This window comes from Myotis lucifugus, unplaced genomic scaffold (assembly GCF_000147115.1).
Source record: "Myotis lucifugus unplaced genomic scaffold, Myoluc2.0 scaffold_7, whole genome shotgun sequence".
In the NCBI taxonomy this organism is placed as follows: Eukaryota; Metazoa; Chordata; class Mammalia; order Chiroptera; family Vespertilionidae; genus Myotis; species Myotis lucifugus.
The window spans coordinates 2835231-2853937 of NW_005871055.1; the positions used below are offsets into that span (position 1 = coordinate 2835231).

General features: G+C 37.8%; 1 protein-coding gene across 2 annotated transcripts in view; it reads right to left on the bottom strand.

Annotated features, from left to right (window-relative positions):
• Window positions 1–18707, bottom strand: part of VWA8 (von Willebrand factor A domain containing 8) — a 366788-nt gene that overhangs the window by 336799 nt on the left and 11282 nt on the right. For both annotated transcript variants that reach the window (XM_023748236.1, XM_006083505.3), the window contains exon 2: window positions 13594–13671. In XM_023748236.1, coding sequence (XP_023604004.1) covers window positions 13594–13671 — 78 coding nt within the window. The remainder of the gene's footprint in view (window positions 1–13593; window positions 13672–18707) is intronic.

An 18707-nucleotide genomic window follows, 5' to 3' on the forward strand; every position in this document is an offset into this window, starting at 1 on the left:
AAATTAGATCACAAAATACCCAAAGTTCAACTCAGCCTCCCAAAGGGTGTTGCTAAATTAAGATAATTTACTAAAGATATATTTGTTGGTCTTAGTACTCGTGACAAGACGTTGACAACCAAAACTGTAAAATGAAACCAAGGAATGACCTTTGATTATGAACATTATCTCAGAAGAACCAGGAATTTTCAGGTCTTGTCAAATGAGTCCAAATTCTTTAAACATAAAGTATGAACTTTCTATTTTTATAAGTCAGATTAGAGAAAAAGCAATTAAAACATAATGAATGTATTCTTTACTTTGAAAAAAGTTTCATTTTAAACATGGGTTTTTTATTAGATTTGGCTAATACTAACTTATCATAAGAAAAATCCAAAATGTAAAAAAAAAATTTATTTTATTTATTTATTTTTATATATTTTTATTGACTTCAGAGAGGAAGGGAGAGGGAGAGAGAGATAGAAACATCAATGAGGAAAGAGAATCCTTGACTGGCTGCCTCCTGCACACCCCCTACTGGGGATCAAGCCCGAAACCCGGGCATGTGCCCTTGACCAGAATTGAACCCGGGACCCTTCAGTCTGCAGGCCGACACTCTATCCACCGAGCCAAACCAGCTAGGGCGATGTAAAAAAATTTTTAAATGATCTATCTTTAACCTCTCCTATTCTTAATCCCACTCCTAAGGCAATACCCCAGAAGGAAATAAAAGTTTAAGAGCGTGAAGTATATCCTTCAACACTTCTCTCTGAATATAGAATACCTGTAAAAGGTGTTTAAAAAAATTTTTTTAAACAAAAATGGTATCAGACTTTATATACTACTCTACAGTCTGCATTTTTTTTTAACAATATCACATGGACAGCCTCTTAGTTGTCTAATCTTTTTAAACAGCTGCAGAAGATAAGATGACATAGGTATATAATAATTTATTCAATCATTCCTCTTGATGTACTACGATGGCTTCTAGTTTTTGTCACTACCAAAAACACCAAAAATGCTGCAATATATGTTGTGTACAAATATCCTCTTTTATGTGCTGGTTTTTTCCTTAATGGATAAAACCTAAAAAGAGACTTCTACATCAAAAGTAGGTATATTTTTTATTTTAATAGTTACTACAATATTATTTTCCAAAGAGGTCATATGCACTCATGCTTATACCAGCAATGTATGAAAATGACATTTCTCTGCAACCTAGTAGGTACTAAACATTACAATCCTTTTAAATTTTGACCCACGTTATGCATGAAAAGTTCTATTTTATTGTATAATTTGTATCTAACTATTACCCATTGTTAGAACATATGTACATACACTTACTGTCCATTTGGACTTCATTTCCTGTGGCATGCCTACTTAAATCCTTTGCCTGTCTTCTACTGGATCACATGATGTTTCTCATCAACTTGTAAGGTATAGTTGTATATTATGGGTATTAATCCTCTGTCTATTGTATGTGTTATATATACATTAACAATGTGATTTTTGAGTTACAGGGTTTACTGCTTGAAGTCATTTTCTCTTTAAACAATGTCATAAATGGTGACTGGATTACCAGGTGGATCCAAAGAAGCCTATATAACATATTATAGAGCTAAAAAATTGTATGTCTGCAATGAAAGTTGCAGAAAACAACAACAGTCATTCAACAGAAAAGAAAATGCATCAAAAATGTTGAGCTATCTTGAATATGGTGCCTGGGAGAAAGAAGACTGAAGAAAAATTAGGCACTGAATAAAGATTGCTGTAGAGACTCTAGAGGAAACCTCAGGCCACCTTAAAGGGTTTTAAAGTGATGGGACTCTTCTGATGGAACTCTTCCTTTTGAGCGCTCTATTTTTAAAAATACATCTAAAGAAATCTCAAAGGAAATCCTTTCCTCAAATTCTAGTGTAATGAGAGGCAATTAGTGCAACCATTAAAAATAAGGTAAAGCTTAAGGATTGGAGGCCTTGTTTCTCAGATTGTTTTTCAAGCTCTGACTCTATTAAGTAAGAGAATCTTAGTCACACCTTCCTGGAGGCCATCTGTGTAACCTTGTCACTAATTCATTACAGCTGACAAGTGCTGCAATGGCTGTTCCACATTTACACAAAAATGACAGCTTTTTCCATAGTGTTCTGTCATTTATGATGCTGATAAGTTTCTCAAACCTCTTAAAATTATTTATAAAGACAAAGGATACCACCACCACCACCACTCCCCCCCAAAAAAAACACAAAAAAACCCCCTCTCATCCTGCTGACTTTATGCCAAAACATTTTAAAAGCAGTTTTGTAATTCTTACAAAATATCTTCATGGGCCCTAACTGCCTGGATAAGAGGTCAGTGTGTCCAGTAAAACTTAAATGACCTCACATATAATTAATCCACTGACTGCAATAAGAAAGTTATATAAGGAAGTTGAAATATCTCTAAGGTCAGGTTTAAAGTCATCTATTGAACACTGCTACCCAGGAGCACAACCTCATAAGGCAAACCTGGAAAAAATACCAACTTTGATACTATATAGTTTAACTTCAAGCACAAAAACATGAAGGAAATCTCTTATCAAAAGCTGTCAATTTCATCTAAGCGATAAGATTCAGCTTTCATACAAAAAGAAAAGCTTTAATTATCCACTTCAATACTTGCAAGTGAGAGACCAGGGGCTAAGATGATAAGGGGAAGTTATAATAGTCAAGGCAGGAGGTGGAAAAACCTAGATAATAAAAAACTGAAGAGCAATCCAACTCCTTGTGTCCACTACGTGACAGGCACTGGGCTATATAGATGCTGGAGACAGAAAAGATGGCCTACTGTGCCCAACACTGTGACAACTGACTGTAAAATATAAGCATTCATTATCTCAATCAGACAGTCACCAATTGAAGAAATTTTACTTTGATGAGGTAACAGCTTTCCTGGGGTTTTTAATAGAATTTCAGACTTCCACTTACGAATATTTCCAGTCTACAGTATCGGCCAGGCCAGTTAGAAGGATTTCTACCCTTCTATTAGATATATGTTAAGTATGAATATCAAAGTTCATATTTCAACATTGTGATTTTCATTTCTTCATTACTAAAAGACAACAGTGAGTTTCAGTGCTCCGAATACTAACTTTGATAAAGACAGAAATAAATAGCACTGCCATGCCTCAGCTATTCCAATATTTTTTAATAACTTTTCACACTTAATTCTAGAAGAGTTTCTTTCATACTCCAGGAGTTATTTTATTTTGTTTTTTGTTTGTTTTTGGTTTTTTCCCCCTCAAGAGTTATTTTAAAGAACAGAAGCCAGAGACACTGAGACAGACCATGAAAGAAAAATCAAACTGAAGTCAGGAAGTTTAGGTTTTGCTACTAATTAATGAGTCTTCGGACCTCTTTCTCATGGTCCTACCTTCCTAGCTATAAAAGGAGTTTCAGAGAGAATAATAATTGCTAAAGTTCCTTTCCTTAACGAAAGTCTATCATTTTATGTTTCATTTGAAAATATTAAATATTCAAAAGGCAAGAAGCTAAACTGAAGCATAAATACAGGAAGGAAAGCAATTATTATCAAAGTTCAACAGAATACCATTTCCAAAATATTTTTTAAATAGCTCCAAGAGAGGAAAAAAAATCCATCAAAGTTTTCTAATAACCAAAACCCATAATTTCTAATCAATCATGTAATAGCAAACAAAAGAACTATAATTTTCCCCTTGGGAAATTGTCCCCAAGAGAAGGCAGAAATAGTTCAAAGAATACAATGTTTTAACTTAATACAGTAAACAGATGTAAAAAATATGTTATAGTATGCAATACAATATAAATGTCCAACCAATATGTAGCAACCACATAATACTTATGTGGATGCATAAGATTTAGTTGATTTAGCTCAGCCACTATTTCAAGTTACACAAACTCCCAAACAGTCTTTTTCTAACAACTGGGCACAGTTGTTCATAAGAAAAACTATGTAACAACCTACTACTGGGTAAAACATAAGACATGCACCAACATCTTTTTGCTGTTGTTGTTGTTAATCCTCACCCAAGGATATTTTTCCAGTTGATTTTTTTTTTTAGAGAGAGAGTGAAAGGGAGGGAGGGGGAGTGAGAGAGAGAGAAAGAGAAACATCAATGTGAAATAGACTCATCAACTGGTTGTCTACCACACCCACTTCCAGGGCCAGGGATGGAATCTGCAACCCAGGTACATGCCCTTGACCAAGAATCGAACCTGCGACACTTCGGTGTGATGGCTGACGCTCTCACTAGAGCCACACCAGCCAGGGCTGCATCATCATCTTGATATACAAAAAATAATAGATAAGGATACTTATCTTGTGAATATGGTAGGAATAATAATGAATGAATAGTAAGCACAGAAAATGCAAATTGGTGCTTATGGACCATCCAACTGCTTTAAATATAAACTCTCTTCAGATAAATTTCAAAAGGCAACACAAAAAAAGTGAAACTTTTTGATTATATAAGAGATGCATGAAAACGGTAATAGAAACGGAAAATAACCAAAATGGGGTTTTGGTGACAATTTATGGGAGTTTTCCTATATTTAAAAATAGATATCTTTTACACTTGCAAAATATAAAAATACATTCATTCAAAGCCTATGTTTATAAGTTTAAAAATTTATATTATTGCTAAGATCCACTGAATCCTTAAAGCTAATATAGCCTTATTAATTCTCTCATTTAATAAGATCCCCCAAGTGATTAAACATTTGTGACTATGACAAAATATTTCAACAGACCCCAGATAGTAGACTACAGCATCTTAGTTGTTAAAAGATGGGATAACCTTTCCTTAACCAGTTTGGCTCAGTGGCTAGAGCATCGTCCTGTGGACTGAAGGGTCCCAGGTTCGATTCCACTCAAGGGCACATGCCCAGGTTGCGGGCTCGATCCCCAGTAGGGGGCATGCAGAAGGCAGCTGATCAATGATTCTCTGTCATCACTGACATTTCTATCTCTCTCTCCCTTCCTCTCTGAAATCAATAAAAATATATATTTTTAAAAATAATAAAATAAAAGAAAAGAAGGGATACCCTGTAATGTCTGATCACTGGGGTGTACACCTGAAACTAATACAACAATGTATGTCAACTGTAATTAAAAATAAGAAATGATTTTAAAAAAGAAAAGATAAATAAGTAAAAGAAAAGAAGGAATGCCCTGGCTGGGTGGCTTGGTTGGTTACAGGGTCATCCCGTGCACCAAAAAGGTTGCAGGTTTGATTCCCAGTCAGGGCACATACCTAGGTTGTGAGTTTGATCCCTGATTGTGGCTGGTACGGAAAACAACGATCAATGTTTCTTTTTCACATTGATGTTTCTCTCTCTTTCTTCCTCTTTCTCTAAAAACCAATAAAAACATACCCTTGGGTAAAGATTGAAAAAAAAGAAGGGATAGATAGCTATCCTCTGTTGAAAGCTATCAGACAATGACTACGCTTCATGTTTAGGTGAGACTGAAAAGGCCAACATTCTTTCCACACTATAAATACATTAAGTTTGATCTTTGAAATGAAATTAAAGCTTATTTGAAGGGTCTAAGCTATTTGTGATCCTGCAAACAACCTGAGGGCAAATTCAAAATCAAATCTAGATAAACTGTATTCCAGATTAATCTTTTAAGAGTAAGACTGATAAAGAAGAAATATCTTTAGCACATGGCTTAGGCAAAATCAGAGCAACCCTTAGTAATCCCATACTCAACAGAGTCATAAGCATGGAATGATGGAAAATAAAAAGGAACAAGAATCAGGAGACTGGGAAAATGGTTGTGTCAGGAATTCATATTTATTTGAGCCCTATGTGCCAGGCACTATTCTACACACTTCACATATGCTATTTGATTTCATCCTTATGATATATCCATAAGGTTGAAGTGATCATCCCCATATACGCAAGGAGACTCAGAGCAGTTAAATGACTATAGAAATTAACATATCTAAAAATTAAAAGGAAAATGAAATTCACACATCTAAAAAGTAGTACTGACAAAATTTTAAATATAATTTCCCTCTAAGTAAGTTGTTACCCTATAGAACTCAGACTACATAAAAGTCTTCCTATTGTCTATTAACAGTGGATATTATTCCTCATTTCTGAAGTTTATTTAAAAAGTTAGCCACATTCGTAATAAAAAAGCCAGAAATCAGAAAAATGAGTGATTTTTTTCAATTATTATGTACCTATGGCACGTAAGGTGTTAGAGATATATTTTGTTAATTTTTCTCTAGATAAGTATAATAACTTAAGAATGTCACTAGTCTCACCCCTGAAAAGAAAGCCTATCTATTACAATAATATAATTAAGCATAACTAATAAACAATGAACATTAAAAATAACTATCACTTCTAGTTAGCTTAAAGAGAATTACAAGAGCATTTCATTTCCAATCTAACAACCAGAACAAGTCAGTTAATCAATCAAAAACAAGTTTCTTAAAAACCCATCATACAAGTAAGGATACAAAGAAACCTTAATGAACTAAATTCTAAAAAGTAATGAGCCCTCTCAAGGAGAGAAAAGACACAGAGCTGGTTTTCATCCCTGGTAGAATGGCAAGAGGAGGAAGAATCTGCCATAGATGTGTCATGATAAACAAGGTAAACTTTATAAAAAATTTTTTTAAAACAACGAACAAAGTAAACTTTTAACAAACTTACAATGGACACACATGGCCTGACAGATAAATTAACCTACTGAGAAGTCCCAGTCACAGAGAAAATCTCCACCTACCCACCAACTCTTTTCCATTGGCCTTCACTAAGTATACAGGGGTATACAGTAAAAACCAGATGAAGGACAGAAGCTGAGAAACATCCTTCCTGAAGAATGCTGGGCCTTTCTCCTTAAAGCAAGTCAACAACACACAAAAGGCTGAAGGCGGGGACAGAAAAAGCAGCAGAAATCCCTCCAAGGCACTTCAGGTCTTCACCCACTGCAAGGTAGCAGTTCTCAAGGATGGAGCTGAGATAAAAGAGCTGAGATCAATCCTTCTGAGGCACTCTTGATCTCCACTGACATGGCCTCTGAAGAATAGAGGCAGGGCAATAGGACAAGAGAGATCTGATTGCAAACGCAGAATATAGGACTGAATAGCAAAGAGAATTCACCAGTAATCCAAAGATCTGGCAGCTATAAAGCAAAGAGATTGGCTATGGTTTGTAGAGCTTGAGATTGAGATATAAAACATTAAAAAACTCTGGAATCTCACCAGAATTCAGATCCCAAACCTGCTGCAGGGAAAATCCTGATCCTTCCCTCAAAATATGTAAAGAAAGCTCTTTAGCTTTAAATGGAATGTAATGAAAGTATCAACAAAGCTCAGGACTTCTGAAACCCACTCTTCCATAAAAATAATAACACTGGCAAAATTTGTCAAAAATCAACTTTTTCAGAACTCTAGTAATTAACAAAAGACTTTCAACAATCTGACATTTATCCAAGAAAAAATGGGTGAACCTCCCTAAGAACAATGAGCTTTGTGGTGTTTTAACTTGCTTTGTTCCATCTCTCTCCCCATCTCTGTAATAGTCTTGAACACCAACTACTCACAACAATGGTGAAAACCAGCAGTCTGGCAACCACTGAGGGGGCCAGAACAGGGTCAGAGCTCCTCAAAGCCCCACCTCCAAGGAACTATCTATATTGACCTGTGTAGTAGCTCCCTGAAAAGCTCCATTCTTAGAATTTGTCTTTATTTGACCCACTCAGAACTCCCTGTGTGCAAACAGCACTACCCTAAGGTCTTTGTCAAAGAAAAATCAGCAACACTTGCTTAACAACACAGCTGCCTGAGGGAGCAAAACCTATTGGAGCTAAGGTAAGGATGACAAAAAGGCCTAACAAAAAACAACAACAAAACAAAACAAAAAAAACCTTAAAAAGAAAACCTGGAAATGAGATGTCCAAAGGAAGCTTTGAAAAGCTCCAGTATATGCTTAGCTGTCTAGAAGGCCATGCACACGTCAGGAAAATCCTGAGAAGGGCCTAATCTAACACAGCTGGCTGATTCTAAAGCTTTACACAAGCAGGAAATAAAGGCAAAGACACACTTGTAAGTCATCTGTGGAACACTCAAATCATGCCCAACATGCACACAGAGATCCTAGGCAAAGCTGAGAGAACTTATTTGTTCAAGGCATTTAAGAAATTTCTATCCAATCAGACACTTCAGTGGCTGCACATGACAAAGAATACAGACTTTAAAAAAATAATCTATGGAAGTCGGTGAAAAAACAAACAGCAACAACAACAAGCAAAAACAAACCTTGGGGAAGGGAGGAATCTGATTTCCAGAGTTGCCACATTATATTATTCAATATGTCTGCCTTCCAACAAAAAATCTATAAGAAACACATAGAAATAGGAAATTATAGCCCCTACATAGAGGAAAAAAGGCAGTGAATAAAAACTATCTTTGAGGAAGCCAGACATTGGACTTAGTAGACAACATTTTAAATCAGCTATTACAAATATGTTCAAAGAACTAAAAATAAGCATGTCTAAAAATTAAAGGAAAGCCTGTCAACAATATCTCACCAGAAAATATCAAAAAGAAACAAATTATTTTAAAAATTCAAATAGAAATTCTGAAGTTGAAAAGTACAATAAGTAAAATTTAAAAATTCACTAGAGGAGCTCAACAACAGATGTGGGCAAGCAAACTTGAATATAGGTCAAATAAGATTATCCAGTCTAAGAAACAGAAAAGAAAAAAATTAAAAAGGGCCTCAGAAATCCATGGGACACCATCTAATATACTAACGTACACAGACTGAGAGTCCCAGAAAGAGAGAAAAAGAAATAAATAACAATAAAGTAATAACAAGGAAAAAAATTTTCTTCCAACAATGATGGTCATTTTAAAAATTGCTCTCTAATGCATGGTAACTTAAGTACCATTACCTTTTTAGGATTACCTTGGTAATAAATCAAATATACTAGTCTTGTTTTAAATTTAAATTTTTTAAAATTATATAAAACAATAAAGAATAATTGTTTAAACGACTCCCCCAAAATGATGGGAAAAATTAATCTGCACATGCAAAAAGCTCAACAACCTCTAAAAAGGTAAAACCCAAAGAGATTTGTTATCACACATACCATAGCCAAACTATCAAAAGCCAAAGCCAAACAGAGGATCTTGATAGCACAAAGTAAAGTGATGCATCACATAGAGGAGGATCCTTAATAAAATTAATAATGACTCATCAGAAACTATGGAGGCCATAGGCAGTAATATGGCATATTCAAAGTGCTAAAAGAAAAAAAAACTGTCAAACGAAAATTCCATATCCAGTAAAATTATATTTTAAACAATAAAGACAAAATCAAGAAATTTCCAGATAAACAAATACTAGGAGAACTCATCCACAGCAGATCTCCCCTACAAGAAATACTAAAGGAAGTCCTTCCCTCATGCTGAAATTAAAGCATACAAGATATAACTCAAATCCACACAAAGAAAGAATACCAGTCACAGTTACTACATCAAATCCTCAATTTTGTGGACCTCAATTTAATGGACCTCATATTAAATGGACAAAATTTCCGGTCCATATGTCTTATGTGAAAATTAATACCCTATTAATTTAAATGCTTTTAACCAAGATTTGCTTATAATTAAATTAACAGGTTATTTTTTTTGTTATTAATTCACTGTTATTTTCAACAAATTTTAGCAAATAGGTCATATGTTGGAAAGAACAATATAGTAATTCGCTGACATCAGTAAATATTACATACCTACAACTATAGTCTACATATTTAAATCCAAGAGTCACCACTCATAAATTATGTTCAGGGAATGAGGAGCACGTGATCACATCGCATCAAGCCTTAACTGGTCCTGCTGTTGCCTGGCGAGACTTTCCGCAGCAGTTTTAACTAGTGCTGGTGAGCCACGCCCTGGCCATGTGCATTTGTTTACTAGAGGTGACTAGTAAACATTTACTAGGCCTATTCAGTATAAATTTAAAATTATAGTAATACATATAAAAAACTTTTCTGTGAAATTAAATTTTTCATACGTACTTAATTGTAATTACACAAACGTGTCTACATAAAACAGTAAACTAACTTGTCAATTTTTTAACATACATGTTTGGAAAACCTACTTTATTATATAATGAACTTTTGGCTTTAACGAACACTCCCTTGTCCAAATTAGTCCATTATATCGAGGTTTTACTGCACATATGCAAATAGAAAGACAGCATAAACATATTTTTGTTTGTAACTCTTCTTACTGTGCTAGTAAAATTTTAATGAATAAAGCTATAATTAGTATAGCAATGACAGCACAAAAGAAGTGGAAAGGGAACAGAGCGAAGTTTTTGTATACTATTGAATGAATTTAAGTTAGTATTAATCTGAACAAGTTTATTTTAAGTTAAATGGTTGATTGTAATCCTTGAGTGGACCACTAAGAAAATCTCAAAAAACAGAGTAAAACAACAAGAGAGCCCACTGCATGAGAGAACATATTTGCCAATGTTACATCTGATAAGAGTTTAATCTCCAAAATTTATAGGGAACTCATACAACTTAACAAAAGGAAGATGAACAATTCAATCAAAAAATGGGCAAAGGACCTAAATAGACACTTTTCGAAAGTGGACATACAGAAGGCAAAGAGAGATATGAAAACATGCTCAAGTTCACTAATTATCCAAGAGATACAAATCAAAATGACAATAAGATATCATCTCACACTTGTCAGAATGGCTATCATCAACAAATTACAAGTGCTGGTGAGGATGTGGAGAAAAGGGAACCTTCGTACACTGCTGGTGGGAATGCAGACTGGTGCAGCCACTGTGTAAAACAGTATGGCGTTTCCTCAAAAAATTAAAAATGGAACTCCCATTTGACCCAGTGATCCCACTTCTAAGAATATATCCCAAGAAATCAGAAACACCAATCAGAAAGGATATATACACCCCTATGTTCATAGCAGAACAATTACAATAGCTAAGATTTGGAAACAGCCTAAGTGCCCATCAGCAGATGAGTGGATTAAAAAACTGTGGTACATCTACACAATGGAATACTATGCTGCTGTAAAAAAGAAGGAACTCTTACCATAATGTCTCACTGAGCATTATGCTAAGTGAAATAAGTCAGTCAGAGTAAGATAAATATCGCATGATCTCACTCCTTTGTGGAATATAATGAACAACATAAACTGATGAACAAAAATAGATCCAGACACAGAAGCATCCAACAGACTGTCAAACTTCAGAGGGAAGGCAGAGGAGAGGAGGGGGGTAAGAGATCAACCAAAAGACTTGTATGCATGCATATAAACATAACCAATGGACATAGACAATAAGGGGGAGAGGGCCTGTGCTGGGAGTGGGAGTGGGCAGGGAGAGGTCAATGAGGGGTGGGGGGGAAGGAGACATATGTAATACTTTCAAAAATAAAGATTTTTTTTTAAAGTAGAGTAAAAGAGCCCAACTGGTATGGCTCATTGGTTGAGTGTCAACCTATGAACCAGCAGGCCACTGTTTGATTCCCAGTCAAGGCACATGCCCAGGTGGCGGGCTCAATCCTCAGTTCAAGAGGCAGCCAATCAATGATTCTCTCTCATCACTGATGTTTATATCTCTCTTTCTCCCTCGCTCTTTCTCTCTGAAATCAATAAAAAATATATTTTAAACAAAATACAGTAAAAGAAAAATGGAACAGAGTAGGGAAGACTGATTACAGAGCCATTTGAGAGGTAAAGTAAATGAGAATTTATGTTAGATGAAAGTGAGATATTCTCCCTCAAGGAGTACGTAGTCTAGAGGAAGAATATGAAGAATGAACAAAAAGGAATTCTGTATTTTGCCCAATGACCGAAACATAGAATAGGTGAAGGAAAGTGGCAAAAGATGAGGCTAAGACTAGATCATGAAAGGTAAGGATTGACCTTTGTTTCTAAGATATTAGTCATGTACGGAATTTTGAGAAAAGAAATGGCATGATTTAGAGCAAAGAAGTGACTGTGAGTCATTAGTGGATTGCAAATCAAAACAACAATACCACTTCACACCCACAAAGATAGATGGCTATAATAAAACAAGTGTTGTGAAGATGGGGAGAAACTGGAACCCTCACACACTGTTGGTGGGAATGTAATATGTGCACCTTGCTTGGAAAACAGTGTGGTAATTCCTCAAAACATTAAACATGGAGTTAGCAATTCCACTCCTAGTTACATAATCAAAGGGTAAAATGGCACAACTACCTTGTAGAACTGTTTGGCAGTATCTTATAAAGTTAAACAGGCATCTATCCTATGACATCTCAACTCAACTCCTATTTACTCAAGAGAAGTGAAAACTTATGACCACATAATTGTACAGGAATGTTCATAGCACCTTATTCATAACAGTCCAAAAATGGAAACTATTTAAATGTCCATCAACTGGAGAACAGATAAACAAAATGTGGTATATTTATACAATAGAATAATACTCAGCAATAAAAACAAACTGATAGGTACAGCAACATGGATGAACCTAAAAATCATTACATTGATGGAAAGAAGACAGTTACACACACACACACACACACACACACACACACACACACACATAAATACCATGCTACAGGATTCTATTTATATACAGCTGAAAAACAGGCAAAACTAATCTGTCATAGTAGAAAATAGAACAGTGGTTTTCAAGGCAGAGTAACTGGAAAGGGGCACAAAAGAACACTCAGTGATGAACATAATCTTGGTGGTTATACAGGTTTATAACATTATCAAAACTAAACAAAATGAATACTATGCATTTTATTGTATGTAAATCTATCCTAATTAAAAAAGAAATAATCTATAATAATAAAAGCATAATATGCTAATCAGACGTCCTTCTGGACAAAGCTGCCGCGGCGGAGGCTGAGGCAGAGGCAGTTAGGGGTGATCAGGCAGGCAGGCGAATAGTTAGGGGCGATCAGGCAGGCAGGCAAACAGGGACAATCAGGCAGGTAGGCAGAGTGGTTAGGGGCGATCAGGCAGGCAGGTGAGTGTTTAGGGACGATCAGGCAAGCAGAGTGGTTAGGAGTGATCAGGCAGGCAGGTGAGCAGTTAGGGGCATCAGGCAGGCAGGCAGAGTGGTTAGGGGCATCAGGCAGGCAGGCGAGTGGTTAGGAGCCAGCAGTCCCGGATTGTGAGAGGGATGTCCGACTGCCGGTTTAGGCCCGATCCCACTGCGGATTCAGGCCTAAACCGGCAGTCGGACATCCACATCCCCCAAGGGGTTCTGGATTGCGAGAGGGTGCAGGCTGAGCTTAGGAAACCCCCTCCCTGTGCATGAATTTCATGCACTAGGGCTCTAGTAGTATATAAAAAAATAAAAGTTTTACTAATATATTCATGGATGAAGTGGTACAATGTCTGGGGCAGGTTTCAAATATTCCAGAACAAAAAACTGAGAGTCAGGTAAAAGAAAACTGGCATATGCTCATAAATGCTGAACCTAAATGATATGTACACCAGGTTTATATTATTCTCTTTAGTTTTGTATATGTTTAAAAATTCACATAATGAAAAGTTAAAAATTATTAATTCATAAATAAATAACTATTTCTTACTGTAGTTCTGTGGCACAAGTTCCGGGCTCTTAGGAGTTTTCAACTTGTAGGATACATTTCCAATACTAACTGTGTCACCTAAAGAGAATAAAGAAACACAAGCATTACAAGAGACAAATGAGAAAAACATACCCTATGCCTTCCCCAACAATGATTCTCCTGACCTACAGAGAGGGATATTACAAAATGTACCACACATCAGTCTCTGTCAAGCACATAAACACTATACTCTAAACCAGCGGTTGCCAACGGTGGTCCATGAGGTCCGAAAGATTGGCGACTGCTGCTCTAAACTTCTATCCAAAGTACAAGTTCTGGAAAGAACTGAAGCATCAGTGAAATTCACATTTTAAATGCTATATTAGCAAAAAAGGTGAAATACAATAAAATATGCATATTAACCAGCTTTATTTTCTCATTAATAGCAATACTAATAGAGTCAATAACAATACAGAAGGAAGTATTTTGTTTAGGATCATCCAAAGCATCCACAGGGGTTAAGGTATATCTGCAACCTTTTTAGGTTCTTTTTTTTTTTAAATATATCTTTATTGATGTCAGAGAGGAAGGGAGAGGGAAAGAGAGATAGAAACATCAATGATGAGAGAGAATCATTGATTGGCTGCCTCCTGCATGCCCCGCACTGGGGATCCAGCCTGCAACCTGGGCATATGCCCTGACCAGGAATCGAACCGGCGGCCTCTTGGTTCCTGGGTCAATGCTCAACCGCTGAGCTACACCTGGCTGGGCAACCTTTTTAGGTTCTTATTTTCACTACATACAACTTCAAGTTCGCTAGCAACATAACCCCAAAATTCAATATTTCTAGGTACATAAAATGAACAAAAGCCCAGGGGCATGTATGCTAAGAATTCTACATGAAACAAAACAGAGCAAAAGTTCTCAATAACTTCTACATGGTTCTAGTTTTTTTTTAAGTAACATTAATTTCTGGCTGATCTTCTAAAGTGCCAGACTAAATTGAACAATCTCTGCTTTGCTCTCTCCAACAGCAAAATAGGCATATTGATACCATCTGCACCTGGAACTTCATTTGGAAAGGGCTCAAAGACTCAGTAAAAGAAGCTGTGACACATCTTTTCACACTGCTGGGTTTCGAGCCAGTAAGATACCTGGAGACTAAGGCCTTAAATCATGGTCATAATAACAACAGTCAACACTTGTTAAATGATTACTATCTTCTAAGTACTTCACACATTCCCAAAATAATCCCATGAGACAGATTTTACAAATAAAGATTTTGTAAATCTGTGGGGAAAATAGTTTTAGTAGATGAATAAATGTATTACAGGTATGTGTTAAATTGACAGAAATATAGAAACACTGTGCAAAACAAAAGTATACTTTCTGATACAGAAGATATATATTTAGAGTTCACTTATACAAATCAAAAGAATTTTCCTCTGAACTAGGCTATTTGGCAAATATTGTTATAGATACATTATTTATTTATTTAGATAGAGAGTGGAAGGGAGGGGGAGAGAGAGAGAGAAACACTGATGTGAGAGAGACACATCAATTGGTTGCCTCCTACACATGCCCCAACCAGGGTTGAGCCTGAAACCAAGGTACATGCACTTGACCAGAATCGAACCCAGGACCCTTCAGCCTGTGGGAGGACACTCTATCCACTGCGCAAAACTGGCTAGGGCTATACATACATTATTTATGTTATTTCATTTAATCTTGACTCTAAGTAACCATGGTTTCTGTGATCTCCTTCATATAACTACTGTAACAAAAACACCATCTCAAAGTAGCTTAGTAAAAGGTTCTGTTACAGCAATTATATGAAACTAGAGGCCTGGTGAACAAAATTCATGCACAGGGAAGGGGGGGTGTCCCTCAGCCCAGCCTGCACCCTCTCCAATCCGGGACCCCTCGGGGGATGTCCGACTGCCCTCTCACAATCCTGGACCACTGACTCCTAATCGCTCCCCTGCCTGCCTACCTGGGCACCCCTAACTGACCCTCCTGCTGGCCTGGTCGCCCCTAACTGCCCCCCCCCCCCGCCGGCCTGGTTGCCCCACGCAACCTGCTGTTCAGTTGTTTGGTCATCCCTCACTAACCCCCTGCTGGCCTGGTTGTAGGCAGCCATCTTGTGAGGGTGTGACAGTCAATTTGCATATTACCTCTTTATTATATAGGATAACTCACAGAACCATATGTCACTGAAGAGACCAAGGCTCAGAATCTAGTCCAAAGCACAGCAGGAAGGCAACAGGAAACACAATCAAAGTCACTCCCCAGGAGAAACACACTGAGATACTGCCCCTGGCAACACTAAATCCACCGTGGGACACCAGGAGCAGAGGACAACTTTTTCCAATTTTAGTTTGATATTTTTCAAACCTGTAAAAAGTTGTAAAAACACTATCTTAAGCTGCAGAAATCATGATTCTTCATCTTTAGTCTAAAATCTTCAGAAGCATCTTATAATAAGAACATTGCCATAAGCGACTGCTCCTGCAGCCTCTGTGTAACTCCCTCATGATTCATTTGGGTAGGGGCATTCAATTAGCCACACCTAAGTTACTGTCCACAGCCTTGCTGCCATGAGGCAGGTCCCTATGATTTCTAGAGTGGACTCATGACCCTGTTTCCTGTCAAGACTCACAATAGGAGATTCCACCTCACTCCCATCCCCTTTCCCTCTCCTCCTTGCTCCCTTGTCTCCTCTATTTTCCTCCTACCTCACTCTAACTTCTCAAGTCATCTTTGCTTTCTCTTCCTCTTAATTTCTTAACATTAGGTGCAGAGTCCCAGTTCTAGCCTCTTTTCTATTTTCTCTATAACCTCTCCTTGATGTGTTCACCCAGTCTTATGCTTTTAAGTGCAACTAATATATATTGCTGATTCCAAGTTTATATCTCTAACCCAGACCACAGGACTCCAAACATCCATACCAACAGACAATGAGATGCCTAATAGTCAACTTAAACTTAACATTCAAAACTGAACTTCTGCCTAGCCAGCCGGCGTGGCTCAATGGCTGAGCATCGACCTATGAACCAGGAGCTCCTGGTTTGATTCCAGTTGGGGCACATACCCAAGTTGTGGGCTCAATCCCCAATAGGGGGTGTGCAGGAGGCAACCAATCGATGATTCTCTTTCATCACTGATGTTTCTATCTCTCCCTCTCTCTTCCTCTCTGAAAATAAAACAAAAAACCGAACTTCTGATCTTCCCACAAAATGTGCTCCATCCACACAGTATTCCACAGTTCTGTTGATGGCAATGTAATCCTTCCAGTTACTCAAACCCGAAATCTTGAAGCCATTCTTTTTGGTTTTGTTTATTTGTTAATCCTCACGGAGAGGCGGGGAGGGGAACATCAATGTTAGAGACACATCGAATGGTTGCCTTCATGAGAGGATGGAATCTGCAACCTAGGTATGAGCCCTGACCTGCAATTGAACCTGCAACCCTTCAGTGGCCTGGCCAATGCTCTAACAACTGAACCACACTGGCCAGGGCTCTTGCAGCCATTCTTAGCTCTTCTCTCTCATACTCCATCAGAAAATCCCATTGAATTGGTCTTTAAGATATATCCAGTATCATCCACTTTTTATCACATCCTCTACCATCACAGTGCTGACCCAAGTTAGAGGTTTACTAGTTAAATCATTTTTCTCATTTAAACAGCATTCTCTCTCACCTCCTCACAGATCTCCTATTTCAAACCTTGCACCCTACAGTTTATTCTCAACAGAGTAGCCACAGTGATCATAATGAAATAGGAATCAGATAACGTCAGTCCTCTGGTCAACCCTCCAGTCTTTGCAATGGCCTAAAAGGCTATTCTGATGAGGCTCCCCCATTTCCTCTCAAACCTCATTTCCTCCTAGTGTCCTCCTCACTTAGTCTACTCCAGCCTCACTATTCCTTAAACATGTCAGACACATACTCATTTCAGCCTTTTGAACTGGATTTTCCCACTGACTGAAATGCTTATCCTAAACATATCCATTTATCAATCAGGGTCCCAGCAAGAAACAGATGGTACATTCAAACTGAGAAACTGAGGACAGTATAATAAAGAAACCATGTATGCAGGTCTGGGCAGAACTTAGGAAAACCAACAAGAATGGGACTAGCAGTAACAGAAAGCCACTACCACCCCTAAGCCTGGAGGCACAAGAGAAAGAGCAAGCAGAGGAGGTATATTTAGAAAGTTTCTTAAAAGGAGCTGTGACTCTTTGTGAAGGACAAGCAAACCTATGGTGGTGACCTGGCCAAGAGGGTGCTGAGGAATAAGCATAAACCAGAAACTGGCAGAAGTAAAAGTAGAAATTGACAAATCCAAAATCATTTGGATTAATATATTAATACTAGAGGCCTGGTGCACAAATTCATGCACCAGCGGGGTCCCTCGGCCTGGCCTGCAGGACAGGGCCAAAACCAGCTCTCCAACATCCCCCGAGGAGTCCCAGATTGCAAGAGGGCGCAGGCCAGGCCAAGGGACCCCACCCAGGCACGATCGGGGCCAGGGAGGGACGCAGGAGGTTGGCCAGCCGGGGAGGGACCACAGGAGGGCTCTAGGGCATGTCCAGCTGGTCTCGCTCAGTCCCAATCGGCTGGACCCCAGCAGCAAGCTAACCTACCAGTCTGGGCGTCTGCCCCCTCGTGGTCAGTGCACGTCATAGCAACTGGTCGACCAGTCGACTGTCTGCCGCCTGGTGGTCAGTGCATGTCATAGCAAGCGGTTGAGCAGCCTTAGCATATCATTAGCATATTACACTTTGATTGATTGAATGGATGACCGGACACTTAGCATATTAGGCTTTTATTAGACAGGATATTTCTCTTAGTGCTGACAGAAGAGTGTGGCGTGGGGAAAACAGAAGGTAGGGAAGTAAAGACAATCACTTCTTAACCTTTTGGCTAAGATTAAGAATAGAAGTAAGGATAAAGAGGATATGAAAACACTATTAGCCACTCAACTTAATTCTACTCAACAAGAGCAGAATACATATTCTCTTTAACTGTTCATGGAACAGTCACCAAAATAGATCACAGGCTGGACCATAAAGCAAGAATTATTAAATTTCAAAGGACTAAAATCATACAAAGTATGTTCTCTGATCAAAATG